General features: G+C 46.7%; 1 protein-coding gene across 1 annotated transcript; it reads left to right on the forward strand.

The window, feature by feature from the left end:
• Positions 1 to 280: 280 nt before the first annotated feature.
• LOC308320233 (transforming acidic coiled-coil-containing protein 3-like) lies at positions 281 to 8,740 on the forward strand (the record flags this gene model as incomplete). The annotated part of the gene is made up of 5 exons (XM_080770551.1): positions 281 to 326; positions 7,155 to 7,327; positions 8,230 to 8,336; positions 8,429 to 8,549; positions 8,678 to 8,740. The coding sequence occupies 5 exons, from the start codon at positions 281 to 283 to the stop codon at positions 8,738 to 8,740; spliced, it is 510 nt and encodes a 169-aa protein (XP_080626677.1).
• Between the last annotated feature and the right edge of the window lie 18,151 nt (positions 8,741 to 26,891).

The following is a 26,891-nucleotide window of genomic DNA, read 5'->3' on the forward strand; positions in this document are numbered from 1 at the left end:
TCCTAATGTTAACCAGAGATCAGTAATTCTCACACTTTCAAGATTTTCAAAAATAGCAAAAACTATAGCTTGCCCTAAATGACAAAATTAAGGAGCTAAATGCTGCCAACACCTAGCCTGATTATCAGACTGTATAGCTTTCTTGAGAGTGGGCGGGATCTTTGGGCTGGATCCAGGCTAGCCAACACCATAGTCGCCAGGAATATGAGGAGGAGGCCACCACAGCCCAGCCCAGGCCAGGGCGTGTCAAACATGATATATCTATAGATTTAAAGATGACATGGAAGAAGACACTGCTGGCGTGGAAGAAGCTCTGGACGTTCCAGGTGAGGCGGCCGCCAACGCAGACAGTGCTTGATGCGGAGATGATGGATGTCAAAAGGCTCATGGAGAGGCACGCAACGCCACCAAATCAAGCCTGATTGAATGGCAGGTTGTTCCCTGGCCACGCACAGGTGTGGGAGGCTATATAAGTGGCATAGCTGCACTCATTTCCTCAAGCCCAGATCACCAAACCACTGCTGCGGTCTCCCAAACCTAAACCGCCACCTTTAGTTTCTACCACCTTCTGCAACCCTCCAACCTGTGTGAGTCCAAGAACCAACGTCAGTTTGGATCATTTAGCCATGTTCTCCCCTGTACAGTGCAGGGGTTAATGAGCACACATTAATGTATGTAAGGGACAATGTATCACAATGTATTATGGACTGCACATGTTTGAGCTGTAGCTCGACCACTTTTAACTGTTTGTTCTGACCTGAAATCCTAAGCAGTGCATTTAAGTTATATGTTTATTGATTATTTCATATATATGTTTATCCTGCTTAAATATAGTTTCTTACATTTAATCCTGAGTAAATCTGACGTGTACTTATGTACTCTTATTTGATGCTTTAAGTATTATATGATATTCTGATTTATGATTATTATGAATATGATTTATTTATTATTGCCAATCTTGAATATGAATTGAATGCTATTTATTTCGTTTATTGGATATGTATATAATTCCAAATATTGTATATTTGTTTACTTTGTACATCGATGTCTCAGTAAAGATACCACAAAGGATCTCTGTCTCCGCCTCAGCCCCGTATGGCACTGTCTAGTGAGCTAATCTAGTGAGCTAATTTAAGACTTGCGGTGGACGATCTCTTCAAAATAAGAGTACCCTCTAGAGCGTTGGAAAAAAGTTTAATTTGCACATTAGAACTACAAATTAAGCATTTAAATGATGCTATTAAATGATTTAAATGATGCTATAAGACACACATTATGTTCCATGATCAGCAGTTTACTAGTAAATCAAATCAGGGAATCCAGAGTAGCATGTAATCCACCCTCTAATCCACCAGGGTAACATTATAGAGAAAATGTAATGGAAAAACATAACTTTAATAATAATATCTTTAGCCTTGAACAAGGAAGATTTTTTTTCCTTTTTTTCTTTTTTACTAATTTATCTATTCTGACGTCTGTCGGATACTGAACACCACCCCACTGGACACTCTTACCACAAACGTCAAAATATAAAGTGAGCCAGTTGTGTTCTGAAATATCCTGTTATTATAAAGATTAAGAAGTTGTAATCCCGACTCACCACCATGTTACAATGTGTATCAGCACTGCTGTGCTGTTGCAGCAGACGATGAGCTGCAGATGAAAGTGGATATTATACAAGAGGGAGACCAGAAATTCTGTGGAATTCAGCCATTGCATGATGCTCACTAGCTCTGGTCCATAGCCTAATTAATCATAGAAGCATTAGGCTATGGACCAGAGCTAGATGCTCACATGGTCTCCACTCCAGTTTATTGTCAGGTGGAGGATTTTGTCAGAAGTTCAATGCACCCACTTAGCTCTCCATCTCCCTTTAAAACAGGATGGCATCCGTTCTGAATGATGAGAACCAAAGTCCCTGTCCTGAAGCGAAGCACATCGATTCAGTCCTGGACATCTTTGCTTTGGATCAGCCGACTGGGAGACCCTCCATTCTGCGACAGTCTGAGAACCTGCCCAGCAAGACTGTAGCAAAGGGAGTAAAGGTACAGAATTGAGTTGCCTATTTTTTTTATGTACTGTTTTTTAACCTATCTTACTTAAATTATGGTCAGGATGTGTACCCTTAAGCAGTGACTGTATTATTTTATTTATTTTTATTATGTTTACTCAAGTAGTGTTTAAGATTGTAATGAGAGTAATGTGCTCCCTTTTTTTTTTTTTTTTTTTTGAGTCACTATTATTATAATATGGTCAAACTTTAGTAATACATTTTATTATAATGCACTTTACATGCTTGCAAATCTCAAAGTGCTAAAATGTATAGAGAGATTTCACACTGATTAGAAAGATGATTGCTGGGACATTTTAGTTTGAATTTAAAGTTCCAGTTAACCAGCTATACTACACTGATTATTATTTATATGTCAATCCAGGTTTGTTTTCAGACTCCAAGAAGAGACCCTTTCACCAAAAGAATTGTATCTCCTTCAAAGACTGGCAAGAGAACAATCCTGGATGAGTGCACAAAAGCAATGGAGTCCTTACAGTTGCATAACTCAAGGTAAATCTTCAGTTTCTTATGAGTAATATTGTGCTGACAAAACTATTACGATGGCTAATCTGTTCTCTTTTGTATCTTATAGTACTTTGCCTCAGGATGTCACTGCACCAGTTGACAGGCCCAAAATTGGTAAAACATCCAGATATGAATATCGTAGCATTTGCACCTCTTATTTAGCTTTCCGAACTGCTTAGCTAATGAAGTGTTATCCCTTGTTCAATTTGTCCACACAGAGTTATCACCTAATCTTGATGACATGCCCATACAAAGCAAGGGTGGCTACAACTTTGATTTGGACAACTTGGATGCCATAAATCCATTTCAGGCGTCTATTAAAGTCCCTAACTCTCCAACCAGGCCTGCTCTCGAAGACGTTCCTGCAGGCACAAAAGTACCTCAATGTGGAATACCAGAGAATGTGTCACAGGAGATTTCTCAAACCGAAACGGTACTGGATGATACACTTCCTATCACCCCCTCTATGGAAAATTCACTTGCTAATATGTCTACAGACATACACTCCACGGATAGCAGTGTGGTCATAATGTCGAAAGGAACGGCTGACAAGGAACAACATTCATCGTCCAACATAACCGATGAGGAAGCGGCTATGTCTTCCACTGTCATTCCAGAAGAAGCTACAGCCAATTATTCTGTAGAAGATGCCCCTCTGCCAACCAAAGGCTCTTACAATTTTGATTTTGACAAGGAACAACTTTCATCGTCTAACATAACCGATGAGGAAACGCCTGCGGCTATGTCTTCCACTGTGATTCCAGAAGAAGCTACAGCCAATTATTCTGTAGAAGATGATCCTCTGCCAACCAAAGGCTCTTACAATTTTGATTTTGACAAGGAACAACATTCATCGTCCAACAGAACCGATGAGGAAACGCCTGCTGCTATGTCTTCCACTGTCATTCCAGAAGAAGCTACAGCTAATTCTGTTGAAGATGCTCCTCTGCCAACCAAAGGCTCGTACAATTTTGATTTTGACAAGGAACAACATTCATCGTCCAACATAACCGATGAGGAAACGCCTGCTGCTATGTCTTCTACTGTCATTCCAGAAGAAGCTACAGCCAATTATTCTGTAGAAGATGCTCCTCTGCCAACCAAAGGCTCTTACAATTTTGATTTTGACAACTTGGATTCGGTCAATCCTTTCATGACGGGAGGCTCAAAAATGCAGAATTCTCCTCAGGTTGGGAAAAAAGTGTCATGCAGTGACCCGCCGGATATGGAAAGCGTAAACAAGGTAGACGTACCTGCCACGGTGGTATCCGACACGCCTAAACTAACGGAGGATGACTTCATGTCCCAACCCACTGGTGCTCCTCTTAAGGTCCTGGAAAGCATAAATAGTGTAGATGTACCAGAGAAGCCGGTAGCCACTGCAGTATCTGACACCCTTAAACCAACGAAGGATGAATCTGTGTCTCAAACAACTGATGCTCTGCTTAACGAAGGCCCAGTGAAACTTGAGTTCAATTTTGACGATGGTATTGATGTCAAACGGAAGCCACCCAAAAGGTTTAGTAAAAAGCCGCCTGGTTTGAAATCGACGGAGAGAAAGCCTGCACCTGAAAAAAAGAAGGAACCCACCCCACCAACAAAATCTCCAGTCAAGCCTGTGGCCGATGACGTTGATATTGCTCCTATTCCAAAGTCTTCTTACTCCTTTCAACTTGACGATGACCCAAACTTCAATCCCTTTGGCACAAATGCAAAAATGAACAATTCACTAACATCTGGGGAGAAGTCCAGTCCCGTGGGAATTCTGGGCAAGGCACCAAATCCAGTTAAAGAGATTCCCACTCCTGTGTGGTATGTAAAAAATAACTTTAAGGCCTAAACTGCACCAATGATATGCAACTACTCGCAACCAAACGGTTGCGAGTAGTTGCATGAAACTATTATCCCCAATGGCAGTTCCAAAGAGTTGCATTAGTGCGGTTTAGGCCTAAAAGGCAATCTAATTGCTCTGACCAATGCAAATTTTGAAGCACAAAATGCTATGTGTTAAAAGTATTCCAGCTTACGTGTGTGTGTCTTGTCTTTGCTCTCTAGTACTGGAGATGAGAAAGATGACATCCAAAAGATTGATGGACCCACTCTTGTTGCATTGAAAGAAGTAATTAATGATCTTAACATCTATTTGTTGAATATATATTTTTGTCTCCTTGCACACTTAGTTCTGAACTCCCAAGATTGAGCGGGGTGCATACTTAGTTTAGACTACATTGGCACCGTTTTAAATTTATTTTCTTTTTTTTAACCCATTCTGACCGGGCACCCATTTTGGTGTTGGCATCATGTTATGCTTTACCTATTGAAAAATAGCAGATCTACAAGCTCATATCGCGCCACCGAGTGGCGCGATACGAGCTTGTAGGTCTGCTATTTTTGGAAAATTCGAAGAACGACTGACATTTTTAGAATCTGATCTCAGGTCAGAATGGGTTAATCAGACCAGTGTGTTTCCCGTGGAAACCTCGTATGAATCTGATCTCAGGTCAGAATGGGTTAATGTAATAATCTGCTGTACTGTTGCTGCTGGACAGTCAAAGCATTAGCAGTGGCCCCCCCTACTATAGCTGTACTAAACTTGAGTCTTTGTATTTTGACACATTTGTCCACCACTGTACTTAGTTTGTACACCACTGATTATAAGCCTATCTTTTTTGTTTTTATTTTTAGAATAACATGACGACTGAGAAGATGGAGACTGCTCCTGGCCCTGACTTGGGATTTGAGACTGAGCAACCTGTGTTTATTACACCTGAATTCATTACACTGGGTCACCTTGATCAGAACTCACAGACTGGGCTGCTGGAACCCAGTGAGGAGTTTGTTCCTGGAACCATGTGTAAGTCATATTGTCTCACATTTTAGGACACTTCAACCTACAGACATTTAATGTTTACTTATCTTTTGTATTCTTGAGTGGTACATTTGAGGACTCTTTTATTTGTATATTCAAAAATAACTAAATTAAGTATAAAATTTCTCTTCCATACATTGAATATAAGCTACCTGAATTTGCCCTCTTTAATTTGCTATGTTATCTTTTCTCTAGTCATGGCAAATGACTTTGATGGTCAAATGGACTACCTCGAACAATGTGGGACTGGCAGCGTGAGTGTTGCCCTCATGTTTCTTCTTCTCTTTTTTTTCTCCTTGTACTTTTGTACTTACTAAATTTAAATGTGTTTTTTGTTTGCTAATCTGCTGTTAACAGTTCAAGGAATCTGCATTAAGGAAACAGTCTCTCTACCTTAAGTTTGACCCCCTGATGAAAGAGAGCCCCAAAAAGGCAGTGGGCCCTTGTGCACAGAATCCTATCCCTCGTCTAGCCCCCTTTGTTTCACGGTATGTTGCACCAACCTCACCCGCCAGATGCCCTAGCTTGACTTGTTCTATGCTGAGCATCAAATAGTCTTTACTTTAAAGCCAGTCAATTAATTAAACTGTGCTTTCTTTTCAGTTTGGAAGCTCCACAGATTGCTGATACAAAGGCTGCACAAGATGATTTCAAGCTAGTTGATGTCATAGAATCAGTAAGTCACCTGTCACATTTGCCACTGTAATTGGTCATACTTGAACCATTCCTGCAATATATGCAAGAGCCTTTTTTTCTGGATCATCCATCACTTCTTTCTTCATAAATTGTACTAAAATTGTCTACCCCATCAGTAAAACACTTTAGACAATGTTTCTGCTAGCCACGAAGGAATGTGAAAGTAAAGAAAGAGGGAAGCGGTTTAACCTTGGGATGGAACAGAACTGGGAAATCACATCAGTTTTTTTTTTTTTTTTTTTTTTTTTTCATTTCAGTTGATTTGCAAAAGCTTTAAAATTCCACCAGCTGCATTACAATTTTAAAACTCTGAAATTCATGGGATTGTAACATTAAATGGAGTTAATTTGTGTTGCATCAAAGCTGTTGAATCAGCCTATCTAAGCTATGTAAACTCTCATTTTTATTTAGACTGTGGATCCATTTGTCCAGGATTCTGAAATGCATGTGTGCAGAGTCGCTCCTCTTCCCCAGCCAACAAATACAGAGGATGCAATTGTTGAAATGTTGAAATACAGTCAGAAAGACATGGATCAAGCCATTGCGTTGGTTCAGACGGTGGTAAGTTAAGAGCTGATTTAATTCTCATTGCCACTGTTTATGTATTACTTTTAGTGTCAAGTTAATGTCTTGAGTATGAAATAATTAGATTAATTAAATTCAGACATACACTGATTCTAACAATAGAGTATATTTATTCAACAGGCAAATGAAAAAGATAAGCAATGGAAAGCAAAATATGACAAGCTTTTTGCAGAATCGGAGGACAAGAAGTGAGCCATTTATTACTGTTATTTGCTACTTTATCAATTTTATTCATGTACAGTTTAAGCAATTTTTCAATTTCTTGCACAGGAGAATCGTTTCTGAACTCGAGAGCTCAAGTGCAAAGATGAGATGTAAGTTATTGAAACCGAATTTGTATTTGATGGCAGGGTTCTGTGAATGTGCACTATCCCCCATCTTTATGGATCATTGTTTGTCTCTGTCAATCTTGCCTCATTCTACCAGCTACACAAGAGAGAGACCGCCAGAAGATGGAAACAAGCCTCAAGGAGGCCTTGAGGGAGGCCTTGCAGGAGAAGGAACAAGTGCAAACCGAGCTGAGTAACTTGGAGAGGTCTTTCTCTGAAGTCTTAAAGAGACTGGACAAATATAAGGAGGTCATTGTAGGTTGCAGAAAGGTGAGTAATAGTCATCACAGCATGACTTGGAGGTCATGCTGAACATATCTAATTTTTAACACGCATCATATTCTGAGAACATGTTGAAGATCTGATGTAACACTTCTTGAACTTGTCATGTGTCAAGAGCTAGCACTTGAAAATCGCTGCCAACCTGTGTTAAAACTTATCGAATTGGGTAGTTTTACATACAGTAGGCTGCCTGGTATGGAGAGAGAGTGAGTTCTTTTCTTCTTCTTTTCTCATGTCCTCCATAGGCTCTGTGCATAACTAGTCCCAGGGTTCGAGATGGAGGCACATCCGTTTTTTGTTTCCTGTACTGGGGTGATTTTCTCAATGGGTAATGTTAATTGTAAATTCTGATCTTTTATTTGATGGGCTCTGCAACAGATTTGAACTGATTGTGTAAACGCCTGCACCTGATATGTGTTTCCCAGTTTAAATCTGCTGCAGACCCAATCAAACAAAGCTATAGTAAAATGATCGGGTACACCCAGTACAGGCTTTAGTTTCGACATACTATTGGCCCGACTGTCATTAGAACGACAACCTACCTCAAACCCTAACCATAACCGCAAGCGGGGAGCAGCGCATGTTCACCAACCTTAATCCGATCGTTGTTTCCCCATGTCTGTCCAATGGTCAGATAAGCATGCACAACCCAAAATGATCCAGAACAGGAAATTAGTATGCCATCTTCGAGAACCCCAGGACTACAGTTGTACACATTGCACAGAGACTAGGAATGTGGGTGACGTTTGCCTGGGCTCACCTACCTAAGGCTCACCTATTAAGGCTCAGTCCTTGCATAGCCGGCCCGATTGAAAAGTACAAAAAAGGATTTGCTTTTATAAACTGAAATTTTTGTTATGACACAATTGTTTTATCTGCCTAATTACTAGAATGAAGAAACTCTGAAAGCATGCGCTCAGGATGCCCTGGCCAGGATCAAAAAGGAGGAGCAGCGCTATCAGACACTGAAAGCCCATGCCGAGGAGAAAATTGAGATGTGAGATTTACTAGACTCTACCATTCTGTTTATTGTATGAGCCCTGCCAAGACACTGGTTTTGTAAACTGACTGTGCTTGTGCTGTTTTCAGGGCAAATAAACAGATTTTTGAGGTGCGGTCAAAGTTCAAGGCTGAGATGGCAGGACTTCAAGCCCAGCTGCGCATGGAGCAGCTAAAGGTTCATTCTCTGGAAAAGAGCCTTGACCAGAAAGTAAGTGAACACTGTTAAGCAGAATAAAAATGACATTAGTTGATTATCTACTCTCTAAACTGTTTGTAATAATCTGAAGATATCTACTTATGTTTTCTGCCTTTTTCTCACCATTCTCTGTACCTCAGGGAAAAGAGTGTGAAGAGCTTAGTAAGGTCTGCGACGAACTCATCACAAAAGTGAGGAGCTGAAAACGGGATCATCATATTATTGTCCTGCTGTTTTGTTGATGTTCGTCTCTTATTGCTGTTTAATGTTTTATGTTCTGCTCTTATTGCTGTTCTGTGATTAGCTCATCTAAAATGGCCAGAGGAGCTGAAAACGGCACACTTTGTTTTATTGATGTTTATTGTCGCTCTGATTAGATTTCTTGGAATATTTTGTACAAATAAAGTTAATACTGTTCTGATTATATGGTTTAAAATGTCTCTTATTGCTTGTTTGTTGTATCCCATTAATAAAGCTATTAACTATTTTATACTTTGGCTTTTCAAAAATAGCAGATATACAATCTCGTAGATTTTTATCGTAAACATGCCACAAATAAAATAAAAATTAAACTCAAATCTTTGCTTCTGGGTAGACCCTAGATTAGAACTACATATTTTCATGTGGGTCTGTGGCCAAATACTTGGCACGACTGACGAACTCTTTTTCAGAAAACTGAAACACAAATGTCTTGCAAACTATGGCAGTGATACTCAACCTCAGGCCCGCGGGCCACATCAGGCCCGCGGGACCATTATGACTGGCCCACCAATGAAAATCTAAAAAAAAGAAGAGAAAAAAATCTGGAAAATAAAAATAAATAAATCTGAATGAAGTTATCTTTAATTACATTATTATAAGTAATACTATTAGAGTTGTACTATTACTCGAACGAAAATAAAAGCTTGGGGGGGGGGGGGGGGGGAGATGCAATGCAAATGAAAGACATATACTCTGTATCCCTATTCCCTGACATAATTTTATAGCTAAACGGACAGAATTCTATTTTATTTGATTGATGAAACCCAGCTGCCATTAATAGTTGGAAATGGAAATGGAAATTGCGGAAATTGTAATTGCGGAAATGGTGGAAATGGAAATTGCGGAAATGGTAATTGCGGAAATGGTGGAAATTGCGGAAATGGTAATTGCGAAAATTGCTCTTCACTTATAGCTATCTATTTTCAGGTAGATTGTTTTATTTTACTCAGTCAGCCATATCACTACTCATTTTTTTTCATGAAAAAGGTCATATCTGGGTAATCTATTTTCAGGCAAATTGTGTTTATTGTATTTTATTTTACTCAGCCATAACAATTTATTTTCTGTTAACCAACTTGCTGGCTGGCAGGCAGGCAGACAGCTACTCATAGACAGGCAGACAGACAGACAGCTACTCATGGAGAATTGGACAGGCAGGCAGTCAGACAGCTACTCATAGACAGGCAGACAGACAGCTACTCATGGAGAATTGGACAGGCAGGCAGACAGCTACTCATGGACAATTGGACAGGCAGGAAGGCAGACAGCTACTCATAGACAGACAGACAGCTACTCATGGACAATTGGACAGGCAGGAAGGCAGACAGCTACTCATAGACAGACAGACAGCTACTCATAGACAATTGGGCAGGCAGGCAGACAGTTGCCTCGCGGAGCCGTCTTTTGTCCAGTGTCCAGTCTGGGTCCGGAAACGGTACATTTTTTTGCATTGACCCCAGTAGAAGCTCTGCTGCTGTGAATTTTACACCTCTCCCGCTTAGTGGAGAGGTCTCTAGAGACCTACGTCCTGCGTTACGTCCTACGCTGTAGAGACCTACGTCCTACGCTTTAGAGACCTACGTCCTACGCTTTAGAGACCTACGTCCTATGCTTTAGAGACCTACGTTACGTCCTACGCTGTAGAGACCTACGTCCTGCGTTACGTCCTACGCTTTAGAGACTTACGTCCTACGCTTTAGAGATCTACGTCCTACGCTTTAGAGACCTACGTCCTACGCTTTAGAGACCTACGTTACGTCCTACGCTGTAGAGACCTACGTCCTGCGTTACGTCCTACGCTTTAGAGACCTACGTCCTACGCTTTAGAGACCTACGTCCTACGCTTTAGAGACCTACATTACGTCCTACGCTGTAGAGACCTACGTCCTACGCTTTAGAGATCTACGTTACGTCCTACGCTGTAGAGATCTACGTCCTACGCTGTAGAGACCTACGTCCTACGCTGTAGAGACCTACGTCCTACGCTGTAGAGACCTACGTTACGTCCTACGCTGTAGAGACATACGTCCTGCGTTACGTCCTACGCTGTAGAGACCTACGTCCTACGCTTTAGAGACCTACGTCCTACGCTTTAGAGACCTACGTCCTACGCTTTAGAGACCTACGTTACGTCCTACGCTGTAGAGACCTACATCCTACGCTTTAGAGACCTACGTTACGTCCTACGCTGTAGAGACCTACGTCCTGCGTTACGTCCTACGTTACGTCCTACGCTGTAGAGACCTACGTCCTGCGTTACGTCCTACGCTTTAGAGACTTACGTCCTACGCTTTAGAGATCTACGTCCTACGCTTTAGAGACCTACGTCCTACGCTTTAGAGACCTACGTTACGTCCTACGCTGTAGAGACCTACGTCCTGCGTTACGTCCTACGCTTTAGAGACCTACGTCCTACGCTTTAGAGACCTACGTCCTACGCTTTAGAGACCTACATTACGTCCTACGCTGTAGAGACCTACGTCCTACGCTTTAGAGATCTACGTTACGTCCTACGCTGTAGAGATCTACGTCCTACGCTGTAGAGACCTACGTCCTACGCTGTAGAGACCTACGTCCTACGCTGTAGAGACCTACGTTACGTCCTACGCTGTAGAGACATACGTCCTGCGTTACGTCCTACGCTGTAGAGACCTACGTCCTACGCTTTAGAGACCTACGTCCTACGCTTTAGAGACCTACGTCCTACGCTTTAGAGACCTACGTTACGTCCTACGCTGTAGAGACCTACATCCTACGCTTTAGAGACCTACGTTACGTCCTACGCTGTAGAGACCTACGTCCTGCGTTACGTCCTACGTTACGTCCTACGCTGTAGAGACCTACATCCTACGCTTTAGAGACCTACGTTACGTCCTACGCTGTAGAGACCTACGTCCTGCGTTACGTCCTACGTTACGTCCTACGCTGTAGAGACCTACGTCCTGCGTTACGTCCTACGCTTTAGAGATCTACGTCCTACGCTGTAGAGACCTACGTCCTACGCTTTAGAGACCTACATTACGTCCTACGCTGTAGAGACCTACGTCCTACGCTTTAGAGATCTACGTTACGTCCTACGCTGTAGAGATCTACGTCCTACGCTGTAGAGACCTACGTCCTACGCTGTAGAGACCTACGTCCTACGCTGTAGAGACCTACGTCCTACGCTTTAGAGACCTACGTTACGTCCTACGCTGTAGAGACATACGTCCTGCGTTACGTCCTACGCTGTAGAGACCTACGTCCTACGCTTTAGAGACCTACGTCCTACGCTGTAGAGACCTACGTCCTACGCTTTAGAGACCTACGTTACGTCCTACGCTGTAGAGACATACGTCCTGCGTTACGTCCTACGCTGTAGAGACCTACGTCCTACGCTTTAGAGACCTACGTCCTACGCTTTAGAGACCTACGTCCTACGCTTTAGAGACCTACGTTACGTCCTACGCTGTAGAGACCTACATCCTACGCTTTAGAGACCTACGTTACGTCCTACGCTGTAGAGACCTACGTCCTGCGTTACGTCCTACGTTACGTCCTACGCTGTAGAGACCTACGTCCTGCGTTACGTCCTACGCTTTAGAGATCTACGTCCTACGCTGTAGAGACCTACGTCCTACGCTTTAGAGACCTACGTTACGTCCTACGCTGTAGAGTCCTACGTCCTACGCTTTAGAGACCTACGCTACGTCCTACGTTTTAGAGACCTACGTCCTGCGTTACGTCCTACGTTACGTTCTACGCTGTAGAGACCTACGTCCTACGCTTTAGAGACCTACGTCCTACGCTGTAGAGACCTACGTCCTACGCTTTAGAGACCTACGTTACGTCCTACGCTGTAGAGACATACGTCCTGCGTTACGTCCTACGCTGTAGAGACCTACGTCCTACGCTTTAGAGACCTACGTCCTACGCTTTAGAGACCTACGTCCTACGCTTTAGAGACCTACGTTACGTCCTACGCTGTAGAGACCTACATCCTACGCTTTAGAGACCTACGTTACGTCCTACGCTGTAGAGACCTACGTCCTGCGTTACGTCCTACGTTACGTCCTACGCTGTAGAGACCTACGTCCTGCGTTACGTCCTACGCTTTAGAGATCTACGTCCTACGCTGTAGAGACCTACGTCCTACGCTTTAGAGACCTACGTTACGTCCTACGCTGTAGAGTCCTACGTCCTATGCTTTAGAGACCTACGCTACGTCCTACGTTTTAGAGACCTACGTCCTGCGTTACGTCCTACGTTACGTTCTACGCTGTAGAGACCTACGTCCTACGCTTTAGAGACCTACGTTACGTCCTACGCTGTAGAGACCTACGTCCTAAGTTACGTCCTACGTTTTAGAGATCTACGTCCTACGCTACGTCCTGCGCTTTAAAGACCTACGTTACGTCCTACGCTTTAGAGACCTACGTCCTACGCTGTAGAGACCTACGTCCTACGCTTTAGAGACCTACATCCTACGCTTTAGAGACCTACGTTACGTCCTACGCTGTAGAGACCTACGTCCTGCGTTACGTCCTACGCTTTAGAGATCTACGTCCTACGCTTTAGAGACTTACGTCCTACGCTGTAGAGACCTACGTCCTGCGTTACGTCCTACGCTTTAGAGACTTACGTCCTACGCTTTAGAGACCTACGTTACGTCCTACGCTGTAGAGACCTACGTCCTGCGTTACGTCCTACGTTACGTCCTACGCTGTAGAGACCTACGTCCTGCGTTACGTCCTACGCTTTAGAGACTTACGTCCTACGCTTTAGAGATCTACGTCCTACGCTTTAGAGACCTACGTCCTACGCTTTAGAGACCTACGTTACGTCCTACGCTGTAGAGACCTACGTCCTGCGTTACGTCCTACGCTTTAGAGACCTACGTCCTACGCTTTAGAGACCTACGTCCTACGCTTTAGAGACCTACGTCCTACGCTTTAGAGACCTACGTCCTACGCTTTAGAGACCTACGTTACGTCCTACGCTGTAGAGACCTACATCCTACGCTTTAGAGACCTACGTTACGTCCTACGCTGTAGAGACCTACGTCCTGCGTTACGTCCTACGTTACGTCCTACGCTGTAGAGACCTACATCCTACGCTTTAGAGACCTACGTTACGTCCTACGCTGTAGAGACCTACGTCCTGCGTTACGTCCTACGTTACGTCCTACGCTGTAGAGACCTACGTCCTGCGTTACGTCCTACGCTTTAGAGATCTACGTCCTACGCTGTAGAGACCTACGTCCTACGCTTTAGAGACCTACATTACGTCCTACGCTGTAGAGACCTACGTCCTACGCTTTAGAGATCTACGTTACGTCCTACGCTGTAGAGATCTACGTCCTACGCTGTAGAGACCTACGTCCTACGCTGTAGAGACCTACGTCCTACGCTGTAGAGACCTACGTCCTACGCTTTAGAGACCTACGTTACGTCCTACGCTGTAGAGACATACGTCCTGCGTTACGTCCTACGCTGTAGAGACCTACGTCCTACGCTTTAGAGACCTACGTCCTACGCTGTAGAGACCTACGTCCTACGCTTTAGAGACCTACGTTACGTCCTACGCTGTAGAGACATACGTCCTGTGTTACGTCCTACGCTGTAGAGACCTACGTCCTACGCTTTAGAGACCTACGTCCTACGCTTTAGAGACCTACGTCCTACGCTTTAGAGACCTACGTTACGTCCTACGCTGTAGAGACCTACATCCTACGCTTTAGAGACCTACGTTACGTCCTACGCTGTAGAGACCTACGTCCTGCGTTACGTCCTACGTTACGTCCTACGCTGTAGAGACCTACGTCCTGCGTTACGTCCTACGCTTTAGAGATCTACGTCCTACGCTGTAGAGACCTACGTCCTACGCTTTAGAGACCTACGTTACGTCCTACGCTGTAGAGTCCTACGTCCTACGCTTTAGAGACCTACGCTACGTCCTACGTTTTAGAGACCTACGTCCTGCGTTACGTCCTACGTTACGTTCTACGCTGTAGAGACCTACGTCCTACGCTTTAGAGACCTACGTCCTACGCTGTAGAGACCTACGTCCTACGCTTTAGAGACCTACGTTACGTCCTACGCTGTAGAGACATACGTCCTGCGTTACGTCCTACGCTGTAGAGACCTACGTCCTACGCTTTAGAGACCTACGTCCTACGCTTTAGAGACCTACGTCCTACGCTTTAGAGACCTACGTTACGTCCTACGCTGTAGAGACCTACATCCTACGCTTTAGAGACCTACGTTACGTCCTACGCTGTAGAGACCTACGTCCTGCGTTACGTCCTACGTTACGTCCTACGCTGTAGAGACCTACGTCCTGCGTTACGTCCTACGCTTTAGAGATCTACGTCCTACGCTGTAGAGACCTACGTCCTACGCTTTAGAGACCTACGTTACGTCCTACGCTGTAGAGTCCTACGTCCTATGCTTTAGAGACCTACGCTACGTCCTACGTTTTAGAGACCTACGTCCTGCGTTACGTCCTACGTTACGTTCTACGCTGTAGAGACCTACGTCCTACGCTTTAGAGACCTACGTTACGTCCTACGCTGTAGAGACCTACGTCCTAAGTTACGTCCTACGTTTTAGAGATCTACGTCCTACGCTACGTCCTGCGCTTTAAAGACCTACGTTACGTCCTACGCTTTAGAGACCTACGTCCTACGCTGTAGAGACCTACGTCCTACGCTTTAGAGACCTACATCCTACGCTTTAGAGACCTACGTTACGTCCTACGCTGTAGAGACCTACGTCCTGCGTTACGTCCTACGCTTTAGAGATCTACGTCCTACGCTTTAGAGACTTACGTCCTACGCTGTAGAGACCTACGTCCTGCGTTACGTCCTACGCTTTAGAGACTTACGTCCTACGCTTTAGAGACCTACGTTACGTCCTACGCTGTAGAGACCTACATCCTGCGTTACGTCCTACGCTTTAGAGACCTACGTCCTACGCTTTAGATACCTACGTTACGTCCTACGCTGTAGAGACCTACGTCCTGCGTTACGTCCTACGCTTTAGAGACTTACGTCCTACGCTTTAGAGACCTACGTTACGTCCTACGCTGTAGAGACCTACATCCTGCGTTACGTCCTACGCTTTAGAGACCTACGTCCTACGCTTTAGATACCTACGTTACGTCCTACGCTGTAGAGACCTACGTCCTACGCTGTAGAGACCTACGTCCTACGCTGTAGAGACCTACGTCCTACGCTTTAGAGACCTACGTTACGTCCTACGCTGTAGAGACATACGTCCTGCGTTACGTCCTACGCTGTAGAGACCTACGTCCTACGCTTTAGAGACCTACGTCCTACGCTGTAGAGACCTACGTCCTACGCTTTAGAGACCTACGTTACGTCCTACGCTGTAGAGACATACGTCCTGCGTTACGTCCTACGCTGTAGAGACCTACGTCCTACGCTTTAGAGACCTACGTCCTACGCTTTAGAGACTTACGTTACGTCCTACGCTGTAGAGACCTACATCCTACGCTTTAGAGACCTACGTTACGTCCTACGCTGTAGAGACCTACGTCCTGCGTTACGTCCTACGTTACGTCCTACGCTGTAGAGACCTACGTCCTGCGTTACGTCCTACGCTTTAGAGATCTACGTCCTACGCTGTAGAGACCTACGTCCTACGCTTTAGAGACCTACGTTACGTCCTACGCTGTAGAGTCCTACGTCCTACGCTTTAGAGACCTACGCTACGTCCTACGTTTTAGAGACCTACGTCCTGCGTTACGTCCTACGTTACGTTCTACGCTGTAGAGACCTACGTCCTACGCTTTAGAGACCTACGTTACGTCCTACGCTGTAGAGACCTACGTCCTACGTTACGTCCTACGTTTTAGAGATCTACGTCCTACGCTACGTCCTGCGCTTTAAAGACCTACGTTACGTCCTACGCTTTAGAGACCTACGTCCTACGCTGTAGAGACCTACGTCCTACGCTTTAGAGACCTACATCCTACGCTTTAGAGACCTACGTTACGTCCTACGCTGTAGAGACCTACGTCCTGCGTTACGTCCTACGCTTTAGAGATCTACGTCCTACGCTTTAGAGACTTACGTCCTACGCTGTAGAGACCTACGTCCTGCGTTACGTCCTACGCTTTAGAGACTTACGTCCTACGCTGTAGAGACCTACGTCCTACGCTTTAGAGACCTACGTTACGTCCTACGCTGTAGAGACATACGTCCTGCGTTACGTCCTACGCTGTAGAGACCTACGTCCTACGCTTTAGAGACCTACGTCCTACGCTGTAGAGACCTACGTCCTACGCTTTAGAGACCTACGTTACGTCCTACGCTGTAGAGACATACGTCCTACGCTGTAGAGACCTACGTCCTACGCTTTAGAGACCTACATCCTACGCTTTAGAGACCTACGTTACGTCCTACGCTGTAGAGACATACGTCCTGCGTTACGTCCTACGCTGTAGAGACCTACGTCCTACGCTTTAGAGACCTACGTCCTACGCTGTAGAGACCTACGTCCTACGCTTTAGAGACCTACGTTACGTCCTACGCTGTAGAGACATACGTCCTGCGTTACGTCCTACGCTGTAGAGACCTACGTCCTACGCTTTAGAGACCTACGTCCTACGCTTTAGAGACCTACGTCCTACGCTTTAGAGACCTACGTTACGTCCTACGCTGTAGAGACCTACATCCTACGCTTTAGAGACCTACGTTACGTCCTACGCTGTAGAGACCTACGTCCTGCGTTACGTCCTACGTTACGTCCTACGCTGTAGAGACCTACGTCCTGCGTTACGTCCTACGCTTTAGAGATCTACGTCCTACGCTGTAGAGACCTACGTCCTACGCTTTAGAGACCTACGTTACGTCCTACGCTGTAGAGTCCTACGTCCTACGCTTTAGAGACCTACGCTACGTCCTACGTTTTAGAGACCTACGTCCTGCGTTACGTCCTACGTTACGTTCTACGCTGTAGAGACCTACGTCCTACGCTTTAGAGACCTACGTCCTACGCTGTAGAGACCTACGTCCTACGCTTTAGAGACCTACGTTACGTCCTACGCTGTAGAGACATACGTCCTGCGTTACGTCCTACGCTGTAGAGACCTACGTCCTACGCTTTAGAGACCTACGTCCTACGCTTTAGAGACCTACGTCCTACGCTTTAGAGACCTACGTTACGTCCTACGCTGTAGAGACCTACATCCTACGCTTTAGAGACCTACGTTACGTCCTACGCTGTAGAGACCTACGTCCTGCGTTACGTCCTACGTTACGTCCTACGCTGTAGAGACCTACGTCCTGCGTTACGTCCTACGCTTTAGAGATCTACGTCCTACGCTGTAGAGACCTACGTCCTACGCTTTAGAGACCTACGTTACGTCCTACGCTGTAGAGTCCTACGTCCTATGCTTTAGAGACCTACGCTACGTCCTACGTTTTAGAGACCTACGTCCTGCGTTACGTCCTACGTTACGTTCTACGCTGTAGAGACCTACGTCCTACGCTTTAGAGACCTACGTTACGTCCTACGCTGTAGAGACCTACGTCCTAAGTTACGTCCTACGTTTTAGAGATCTACGTCCTACGCTACGTCCTGCGCTTTAAAGACCTACGTTACGTCCTACGCTTTAGAGACCTACGTCCTACGCTGTAGAGACCTACGTCCTACGCTTTAGAGACCTACATCCTACGCTTTAGAGACCTACGTTACGTCCTACGCTGTAGAGACCTACGTCCTGCGTTACGTCCTACGCTTTAGAGATCTACGTCCTACGCTTTAGAGACTTACGTCCTACGCTGTAGAGACCTACGTCCTGCGTTACGTCCTACGCTTTAGAGACTTACGTCCTACGCTTTAGAGACCTACGTTACGTCCTACGCTGTAGAGACCTACGTCCTGCGTTACGTCCTACGTTACGTCCTACGCTGTAGAGACCTACGTCCTGCGTTACGTCCTACGCTTTAGAGACTTACGTCCTACGCTTTAGAGATCTACGTCCTACGCTTTAGAGACCTACGTCCTACGCTTTAGAGACCTACGTTACGTCCTACGCTGTAGAGACCTACGTCCTGCGTTACGTCCTACGCTTTAGAGACCTACGTCCTACGCTTTAGAGACCTACGTCCTACGCTTTAGAGACCTACGTCCTACGCTTTAGAGACCTACGTCCTACGCTTTAGAGACCTACGTTACGTCCTACGCTGTAGAGACCTACATCCTACGCTTTAGAGACCTACGTTACGTCCTACGCTGTAGAGACCTACGTCCTGCGTTACGTCCTACGTTACGTCCTACGCTGTAGAGACCTACATCCTACGCTTTAGAGACCTACGTTACGTCCTACGCTGTAGAGACCTACGTCCTGCGTTACGTCCTACGTTACGTCCTACGCTGTAGAGACCTACGTCCTGCGTTACGTCCTACGCTTTAGAGATCTACGTCCTACGCTGTAGAGACCTACGTCCTACGCTTTAGAGACCTACATTACGTCCTACGCTGTAGAGACCTACGTCCTACGCTTTAGAGATCTACGTTACGTCCTACGCTGTAGAGATCTACGTCCTACGCTGTAGAGACCTACGTCCTACGCTGTAGAGACCTACGTCCTACGCTGTAGAGACCTACGTCCTACGCTTTAGAGACCTACGTTACGTCCTACGCTGTAGAGACATACGTCCTGCGTTACGTCCTACGCTGTAGAGACCTACGTCCTACGCTTTAGAGACCTACGTCCTACGCTGTAGAGACCTACGTCCTACGCTTTAGAGACCTACGTTACGTCCTACGCTGTAGAGACATACGTCCTGTGTTACGTCCTACGCTGTAGAGACCTACGTCCTACGCTTTAGAGACCTACGTCCTACGCTTTAGAGACCTACGTCCTACGCTTTAGAGACCTACGTTACGTCCTACGCTGTAGAGACCTACATCCTACGCTTTAGAGACCTACGTTACGTCCTACGCTGTAGAGACCTACGTCCTGCGTTACGTCCTACGTTACGTCCTACGCTGTAGAGACCTACGTCCTGCGTTACGTCCTACGCTTTAGAGATCTACGTCCTACGCTGTAGAGACCTACGTCCTACGCTTTAGAGACCTACGTTACGTCCTACGCTGTAGAGTCCTACGTCCTACGCTTTAGAGACCTACGCTACGTCCTACGTTTTAGAGACCTACGTCCTGCGTTACGTCCTACGTTACGTTCTACGCTGTAGAGACCTACGTCCTACGCTTTAGAGACCTACGTCCTACGCTGTAGAGACCTACGTCCTACGCTTTAGAGACCTACGTTACGTCCTACGCTGTAGAGACATACGTCCTGCGTTACGTCCTACGCTGTAGAGACCTACGTCCTACGCTTTAGAGACCTACGTCCTACGCTTTAGAGACCTACGTCCTACGCTTTAGAGACCTACGTTACGTCCTACGCTGTAGAGACCTACATCCTACGCTTTAGAGACCTACGTTACGTCCTACGCTGTAGAGACCTACGTCCTGCGTTACGTCCTACGTTACGTCCTACGCTGTAGAGACCTACGTCCTGCGTTACGTCCTACGCTTTAGAGATCTACGTCCTACGCTGTAGAGACCTACGTCCTACGCTTTAGAGACCTACGTTACGTCCTACGCTGTAGAGTCCTACGTCCTATGCTTTAGAGACCTACGCTACGTCCTACGTTTTAGAGACCTACGTCCTGCGTTACGTCCTACGTTACGTTCTACGCTGTAGAGACCTACGTCCTACGCTTTAGAGACCTACGTTACGTCCTACGCTGTAGAGACCTACGTCCTAAGTTACGTCCTACGTTTTAGAGATCTACGTCCTACGCTACGTCCTGCGCTTTAAAGACCTACGTTACGTCCTACGCTTTAGAGACCTACGTCCTACGCTGTAGAGACCTACGTCCTACGCTTTAGAGACCTACATCCTACGCTTTAGAGACCTACGTTACGTCCTACGCTGTAGAGACCTACGTCCTGCGTTACGTCCTACGCTTTAGAGATCTACGTCCTACGCTTTAGAGACTTACGTCCTACGCTGTAGAGACCTACGTCCTGCGTTACGTCCTACGCTTTAGAGACTTACGTCCTACGCTTTAGAGACCTACGTTACGTCCTACGCTGTAGAGACCTACATCCTGCGTTACGTCCTACGCTTTAGAGACCTACGTCCTACGCTTTAGATACCTACGTTACGTCCTACGCTGTAGAGACCTACGTCCTGCGTTACGTCCTACGCTTTAGAGACTTACGTCCTACGCTTTAGAGACCTACGTTACGTCCTACGCTGTAGAGACCTACATCCTGCGTTACGTCCTACGCTTTAGAGACCTACGTCCTACGCTTTAGATACCTACGTTACGTCCTACGCTGTAGAGACCTACGTCCTACGCTGTAGAGACCTACGTCCTACGCTGTAGAGACCTACGTCCTACGCTTTAGAGACCTACGTTACGTCCTACGCTGTAGAGACATACGTCCTGCGTTACGTCCTACGCTGTAGAGACCTACGTCCTACGCTTTAGAGACCTACGTCCTACGCTGTAGAGACCTACGTCCTACGCTTTAGAGACCTACGTTACGTCCTACGCTGTAGAGACATACGTCCTGCGTTACGTCCTACGCTGTAGAGACCTACGTCCTACGCTTTAGAGACCTACGTCCTACGCTTTAGAGACTTACGTTACGTCCTACGCTGTAGAGACCTACATCCTACGCTTTAGAGACCTACGTTACGTCCTACGCTGTAGAGACCTACGTCCTGCGTTACGTCCTACGTTACGTCCTACGCTGTAGAGACCTACGTCCTGCGTTACGTCCTACGCTTTAGAGATCTACGTCCTACGCTGTAGAGACCTACGTCCTACGCTTTAGAGACCTACGTTACGTCCTACGCTGTAGAGTCCTACGTCCTACGCTTTAGAGACCTACGCTACGTCCTACGTTTTAGAGACCTACGTCCTGCGTTACGTCCTACGTTACGTTCTACGCTGTAGAGACCTACGTCCTACGCTTTAGAGACCTACGTTACGTCCTACGCTGTAGAGACCTACGTCCTACGTTACGTCCTACGTTTTAGAGATCTACGTCCTACGCTACGTCCTGCGCTTTAAAGACCTACGTTACGTCCTACGCTTTAGAGACCTACGTCCTACGCTGTAGAGACCTACGTCCTACGCTTTAGAGACCTACATCCTACGCTTTAGAGACCTACGTTACGTCCTACGCTGTAGAGACCTACGTCCTGCGTTACGTCCTACGCTTTAGAGATCTACGTCCTACGCTTTAGAGACTTACGTCCTACGCTGTAGAGACCTACGTCCTGCGTTACGTCCTACGCTTTAGAGACTTACGTCCTACGCTTTAGAGACCTACGTTACGTCCTACGCTGTAGAGACCTACATCCTGCGTTACGTCCTACGCTTTAGAGACCTACGTCCTACGCTTTAGATACCTACGTTACGTCCTACGCTGTAGAGACCTACGCCCTGCGTTACGTCCTACGCTTTAGAGATCTACGTCCTACGCTACGTTTTAGAGATCTACGTCCTACGCTGTAGAGACGTACGTCCTACGCTGTAGAGACGTACGTCCTACGCTGTAGAGACCTACGTCCTACGCTTTAGAGACCTACATCCCACGCTGTAGAGACCTACGTCCTACGTTACGTCCTACGCTGTAGAGACCTACGTCCTACGCTTTAGAGACCTACGTCCTACGCTTTAGAGACCTACGTTACGTCCTACGCTGTAGAGACCTACGTCCTACGTTACGTCATACGCTGTAGAGACCTACATCCTGCGTTACGTCCTACGCTTTAGAGACCTACGTCCTACGCTTTAGAGACCTACGTTACGTCCTACGCTGTAGAGACCTACGTCCTGCGTTACGTCCTACGCTTTAGAGATCTACGTCCTACGCTACGTCCTACGTTTTAGAGATCTACGTCCTACGCTGTAGAGACGTACGTCCTACGCTGTAGAGACCTACGTCCTACGCTTTAGAGACCTACATCCTACGCTGTAGAGACCTACGTCCTACGTTACGTCCTACGCTGTAGAGACCTACGTCCTACGCTTTAGAGACCTACGTCCTACGCTACGTCCTACGTTTTAGAGTTCTACGTCCTACGCTGTAGAGACGTACGTCCTACGCTGTAGAGACCTACGTCCTGCGTTACGTCCTACGTTACGTCCTACGCTGTAGAGACCTACGTCCTGCGTTACGTCCTACGCTTTAGAGATCTACGTCCTACGCTGTAGAGACCTACGTCCTACGCTTTAGAGACCTACGTTACGTCCTACGCTGTAGAGACCTACGTCCTGCGTTACGTCCTACGTTACGTCCTACGCTGTAGAGACCTACGTCCTGCGTTACGTCCTACGCTTTAGAGATCTACGTCCTACGCTGTAGAGACCTACGTCCTACGCTTTAGAGACCTACGTTACGTCCTACGCTGTAGAGTCCTACGTCCTACGCTTTAGAGACCTACGCTACGTCCTACGTTTTAGAGACCTACGTCCTGCGTTACGTCCTACGTTACGTTCTACGCTGTAGAGACCTACGTCCTGCGTTACGTCCTACGCTTTAGAGACTTACGTCCTACGCTTTAGAGACCTACGTTACGTCCTACGCTGTAGAGACCTACATCCTGCGTTACGTCCTACGCTTTAGAGACCTACGTCCTACGCTTTAGATACCTACGTTACGTCCTACGCTGTAGAGACCTACGCCCTGCGTTACGTCCTACGCTTTAGAGATCTACGTCCTACGCTACGTTTTAGAGATCTACGTCCTACGCTGTAGAGACGTACGTCCTACGCTGTAGAGACCTACGTCCTACGCTTTAGAGACCTACATCCCACGCTGTAGAGACCTACGTCCTACGTTACGTCCTACGCTGGGCGTGGTTTGTTTGTGGGTGTGGCTTGATTGTTTGTGGGTGTGGTTTGTTTTTTGTGGGCGTGGCTTGATTGTTTGTGGGTGTGGCTTGATTGTTTGTGGGTGTGGCTTGATTGTTTGCGGGTGTGGCTTGTTTGTGGGTGTGGCTTGTTTGTGGGTGTAGCTTGTTTGTGGGTGTGGCTTGTTTGTGGGTGTGGCTGTTTGCGGGTGTGGCTTGTTTGTGGGTGTGGCTTGATTGGTTGTGGGTGTGGCTTGATTGTTTGTGGGCGTGGCTTGATTGTTTGTGGGTGTGGCTTGATTGTTTGTGGGTGTGGCTTGATTGTTTGTGGGTGTGGCTTGATTGTTTGCGGGTGTGGCTTGCTTGTTTGTGGGTGTGGCTTGATTGTTTGTGGGTGTAGCTTGTTTGTGGGTGTGGCTTGATTGTTTGCGGTTGTGGCTTGATTGTTTGTGGGTGTGGCTTGTTTGTGGGTGTGGCTTGATTGTTTGTGGGTGTGGCTTGATTGTTTGTGGGTGTGGCTTGATTGATTGTGGGTGTGGCTTGATTGTTTGTGGGCGTGTTTTGATTGTGGGTGTGGCTTGTTTGTGGGTGTGGCTTGTTTGTTTGTGGGTGTGGCTTGATTGTTTGTTTGTGGGTGTGGCTTGATTGTTTGTGGGTGGGGCTTGATTGTTTGTGGGCGTGTTTTGATTGTGGGTGTGGCTTGTTTGTGGGTGTGGCTGTTTGCGGGTGTGGCTTGTTTGTGGGTGTGGCTTGATTGGTTGTGGGTGTGGCTTGATTGTTAGTGGGCGTGGCTTGATTGTTTGTGGGTGTGGCTTGATTGTTTGTGGGTGTGGCTTGATTGTTTGTGGGTGTGGCTTGATTGTTTGCGGGTGTGGCTTGCTTGTTTGTGGGTGTGGCTTGATTGTTTGTGGGTGTAGCTTGTTTGTGGGTGTGGCTTGTTTGTGGGTGTGGCTTGATTGTTTGCGGTTGTGGCTTGTTTGTGGGTGTGGCTTGATTGTTTGTGGGTGTGGCTTGATTGTTTGTGGGTGTGGCTTGATTGATTGTGGGTGTGGCTTGTTTGTGGGTGTGGCTTGATTGTTTGTGGGCGTGTTTTGATTGTGGGTGTGGCTTGTTTGTTTGTGGGTGTGGCTTGATTGTTTGTTTGTGGGTGTGGCTTGATTGTTTGTGGGTGGGGCTTGATTGTTTGTGGGCGTGTTTTGATTGTGGGTGTTGCTTGTTTGTGGGTGTGGCTTGTTTGTGGGTGTGGCTGTTTGCGGGTGTGGCTTGTTTGTGGGTGTGGCTTGATTGGTTGTGGGTGTGGCTTGATTGTTTGTGGGTGTGGCTTGTTTGTTTGTGGGTGTGGCTCGGTTGTTTGTGGGTTTGGCTTGTTTGTGGGTGTGGCTTGCTTGTTTGTGGGTGTGGCTTGATTGTTTGTGGGTGTGGCTTGATTGTTTGTGGGTGTGGCTTGATTGTTTGTGGGTGGGGCTTGAATGTTTGTGGGCGTGTTTTGATTGTGGGTGTGACTTGTTTGTGGGTGTGGCTTGTTTGTGGGTGTGGCTGTTTGCGGGTGTGGCTTGTTTGTGGGTGTGGCTTGATTGGTTGTGGGTGTGGCTTGATTGTTTGTGGGTGTGGCTTGATTGTTTGTGGGTGTGGCTTGATTGTTTGCGGTTGTGGCTTGTTTGTGGGTGTGGCTTGATTGTTTGTGGGTGTGGCTTGATTGTTTGTGGGTGTGGCTTGATTGTTTGTGGGTGTGGCTTGATTGATTGTGGGTGTGGCTTGTTTGTGGGTGTGGCTTGATTGTTTGTGAGTGGGGCTTGATTGTTTGTGGGCGTGTTTTGATTGTGGGTGTGGCTTGTTTGTGGGTGTGGCTGTTTGCGGGTGTGGCTTGTTTGTGGGTGTGGCTTGATTGTTTGTGGGTGTGGCTTGATTGTTTGCGGGTGTGGCTTGATTGTTTGTGGGTGGGGCTTGATTGTTTGTGGGCGTGTTTTGATTGTGGGTGTGGCTTGTTTGTGGGTGTGGCTTGTTTGTTTGTGGGTGTGGCTTGATTGTTTGTTTGTGGGTGTGGCTTGATTGTTTGTGGGTGGGGCTTGATTGTTTGTGGGCGTGTTTTGATTGTGGGTGTGGCTTGTTTGTGGGTGTGGCTGTTTGCGGGTGTGGCTTGTTTGTGGGTGTGGCTTGATTGGTTGTGGGTGTGGCTTGATTGTTAGTGGGCGTGGCTTGATTGTTTGTGGGTGTGGCTTGATTGTTTGTGGGTGTGGCTTGATTGTTTGTGGGTGTGGCTTGATTGTTTGCGGGTGTGGCTTGCTTGTTTGTGGGTGTGGCTTGATTGTTTGTGGGTGTAGCTTGTTTGTGGGTGTGGCTTGTTTGTGGGTGTGGCTTGATTGTTTGCGGTTGTGGCTTGTTTGTGGGTGTGGCTTGATTGTTTGTGGGTGTGGCTTGATTGTTTGTGGGTGTGGCTTGATTGATTGTGGGTGTGGCTTGTTTGTGGGTGTGGCTTGATTGTTTGTGGGCGTGTTTTGATTGTGGGTGTGGCTTGTTTGTTTCAATCAATCAAGCCACACCCACAAACAATCAAGCCACACCCACAAACAATCAAGCCACACCCACAAACAATCAAGCAACACCCACAAACAATCAAGCCACACCCACAAACAAACAAGCCACACCCACAATCAATCAAGCCACACCCACAATCAATCAAGCCACACCCACAAACAATCAAGCCACACCCACAAACAAGCCACACCCACAATCAATCAAGCCACACCCACAATCAATCAAGCCACACCCACAAACAAGCCACACCCGCAATCAAGCCACACCCACAAACAATCAAGCCACACCCACAAAAAGCCACACCCACAAACAATCAAGCCACACCCACAAACATTCAAGCCACACCCACAACCAATCAAGCCACACCCACAAACAAGCCACACCCGCAAACAGCCACACCCACAAACAAGCCACACCCACAAACAAGCCACACCCACAAACAACCAAGCCACACCCACAAACAAACAAGCCACACCCACAAACAATCAAGCCACACCCACAAACAAGCCACACCCGCAAACAGCCACACCCACAAACAAGCCACACCCACAAACAAGCCACACCCACAAACAACCGAGCCACACCCACAAACAAACAAGCCACACCCACAAACAATCAAGCCACACCCACAAACAATCAAGCCACTCCCACAAACAAGCCACACCC

The sequence above is a fragment of the Protomyctophum bolini genome (assembly GCF_963924005.1).
Source record: "Protomyctophum bolini genome assembly, chromosome: 8".
NCBI classification, from domain to species: Eukaryota; Metazoa; Chordata; class Actinopteri; order Myctophiformes; family Myctophidae; genus Protomyctophum; species Protomyctophum bolini.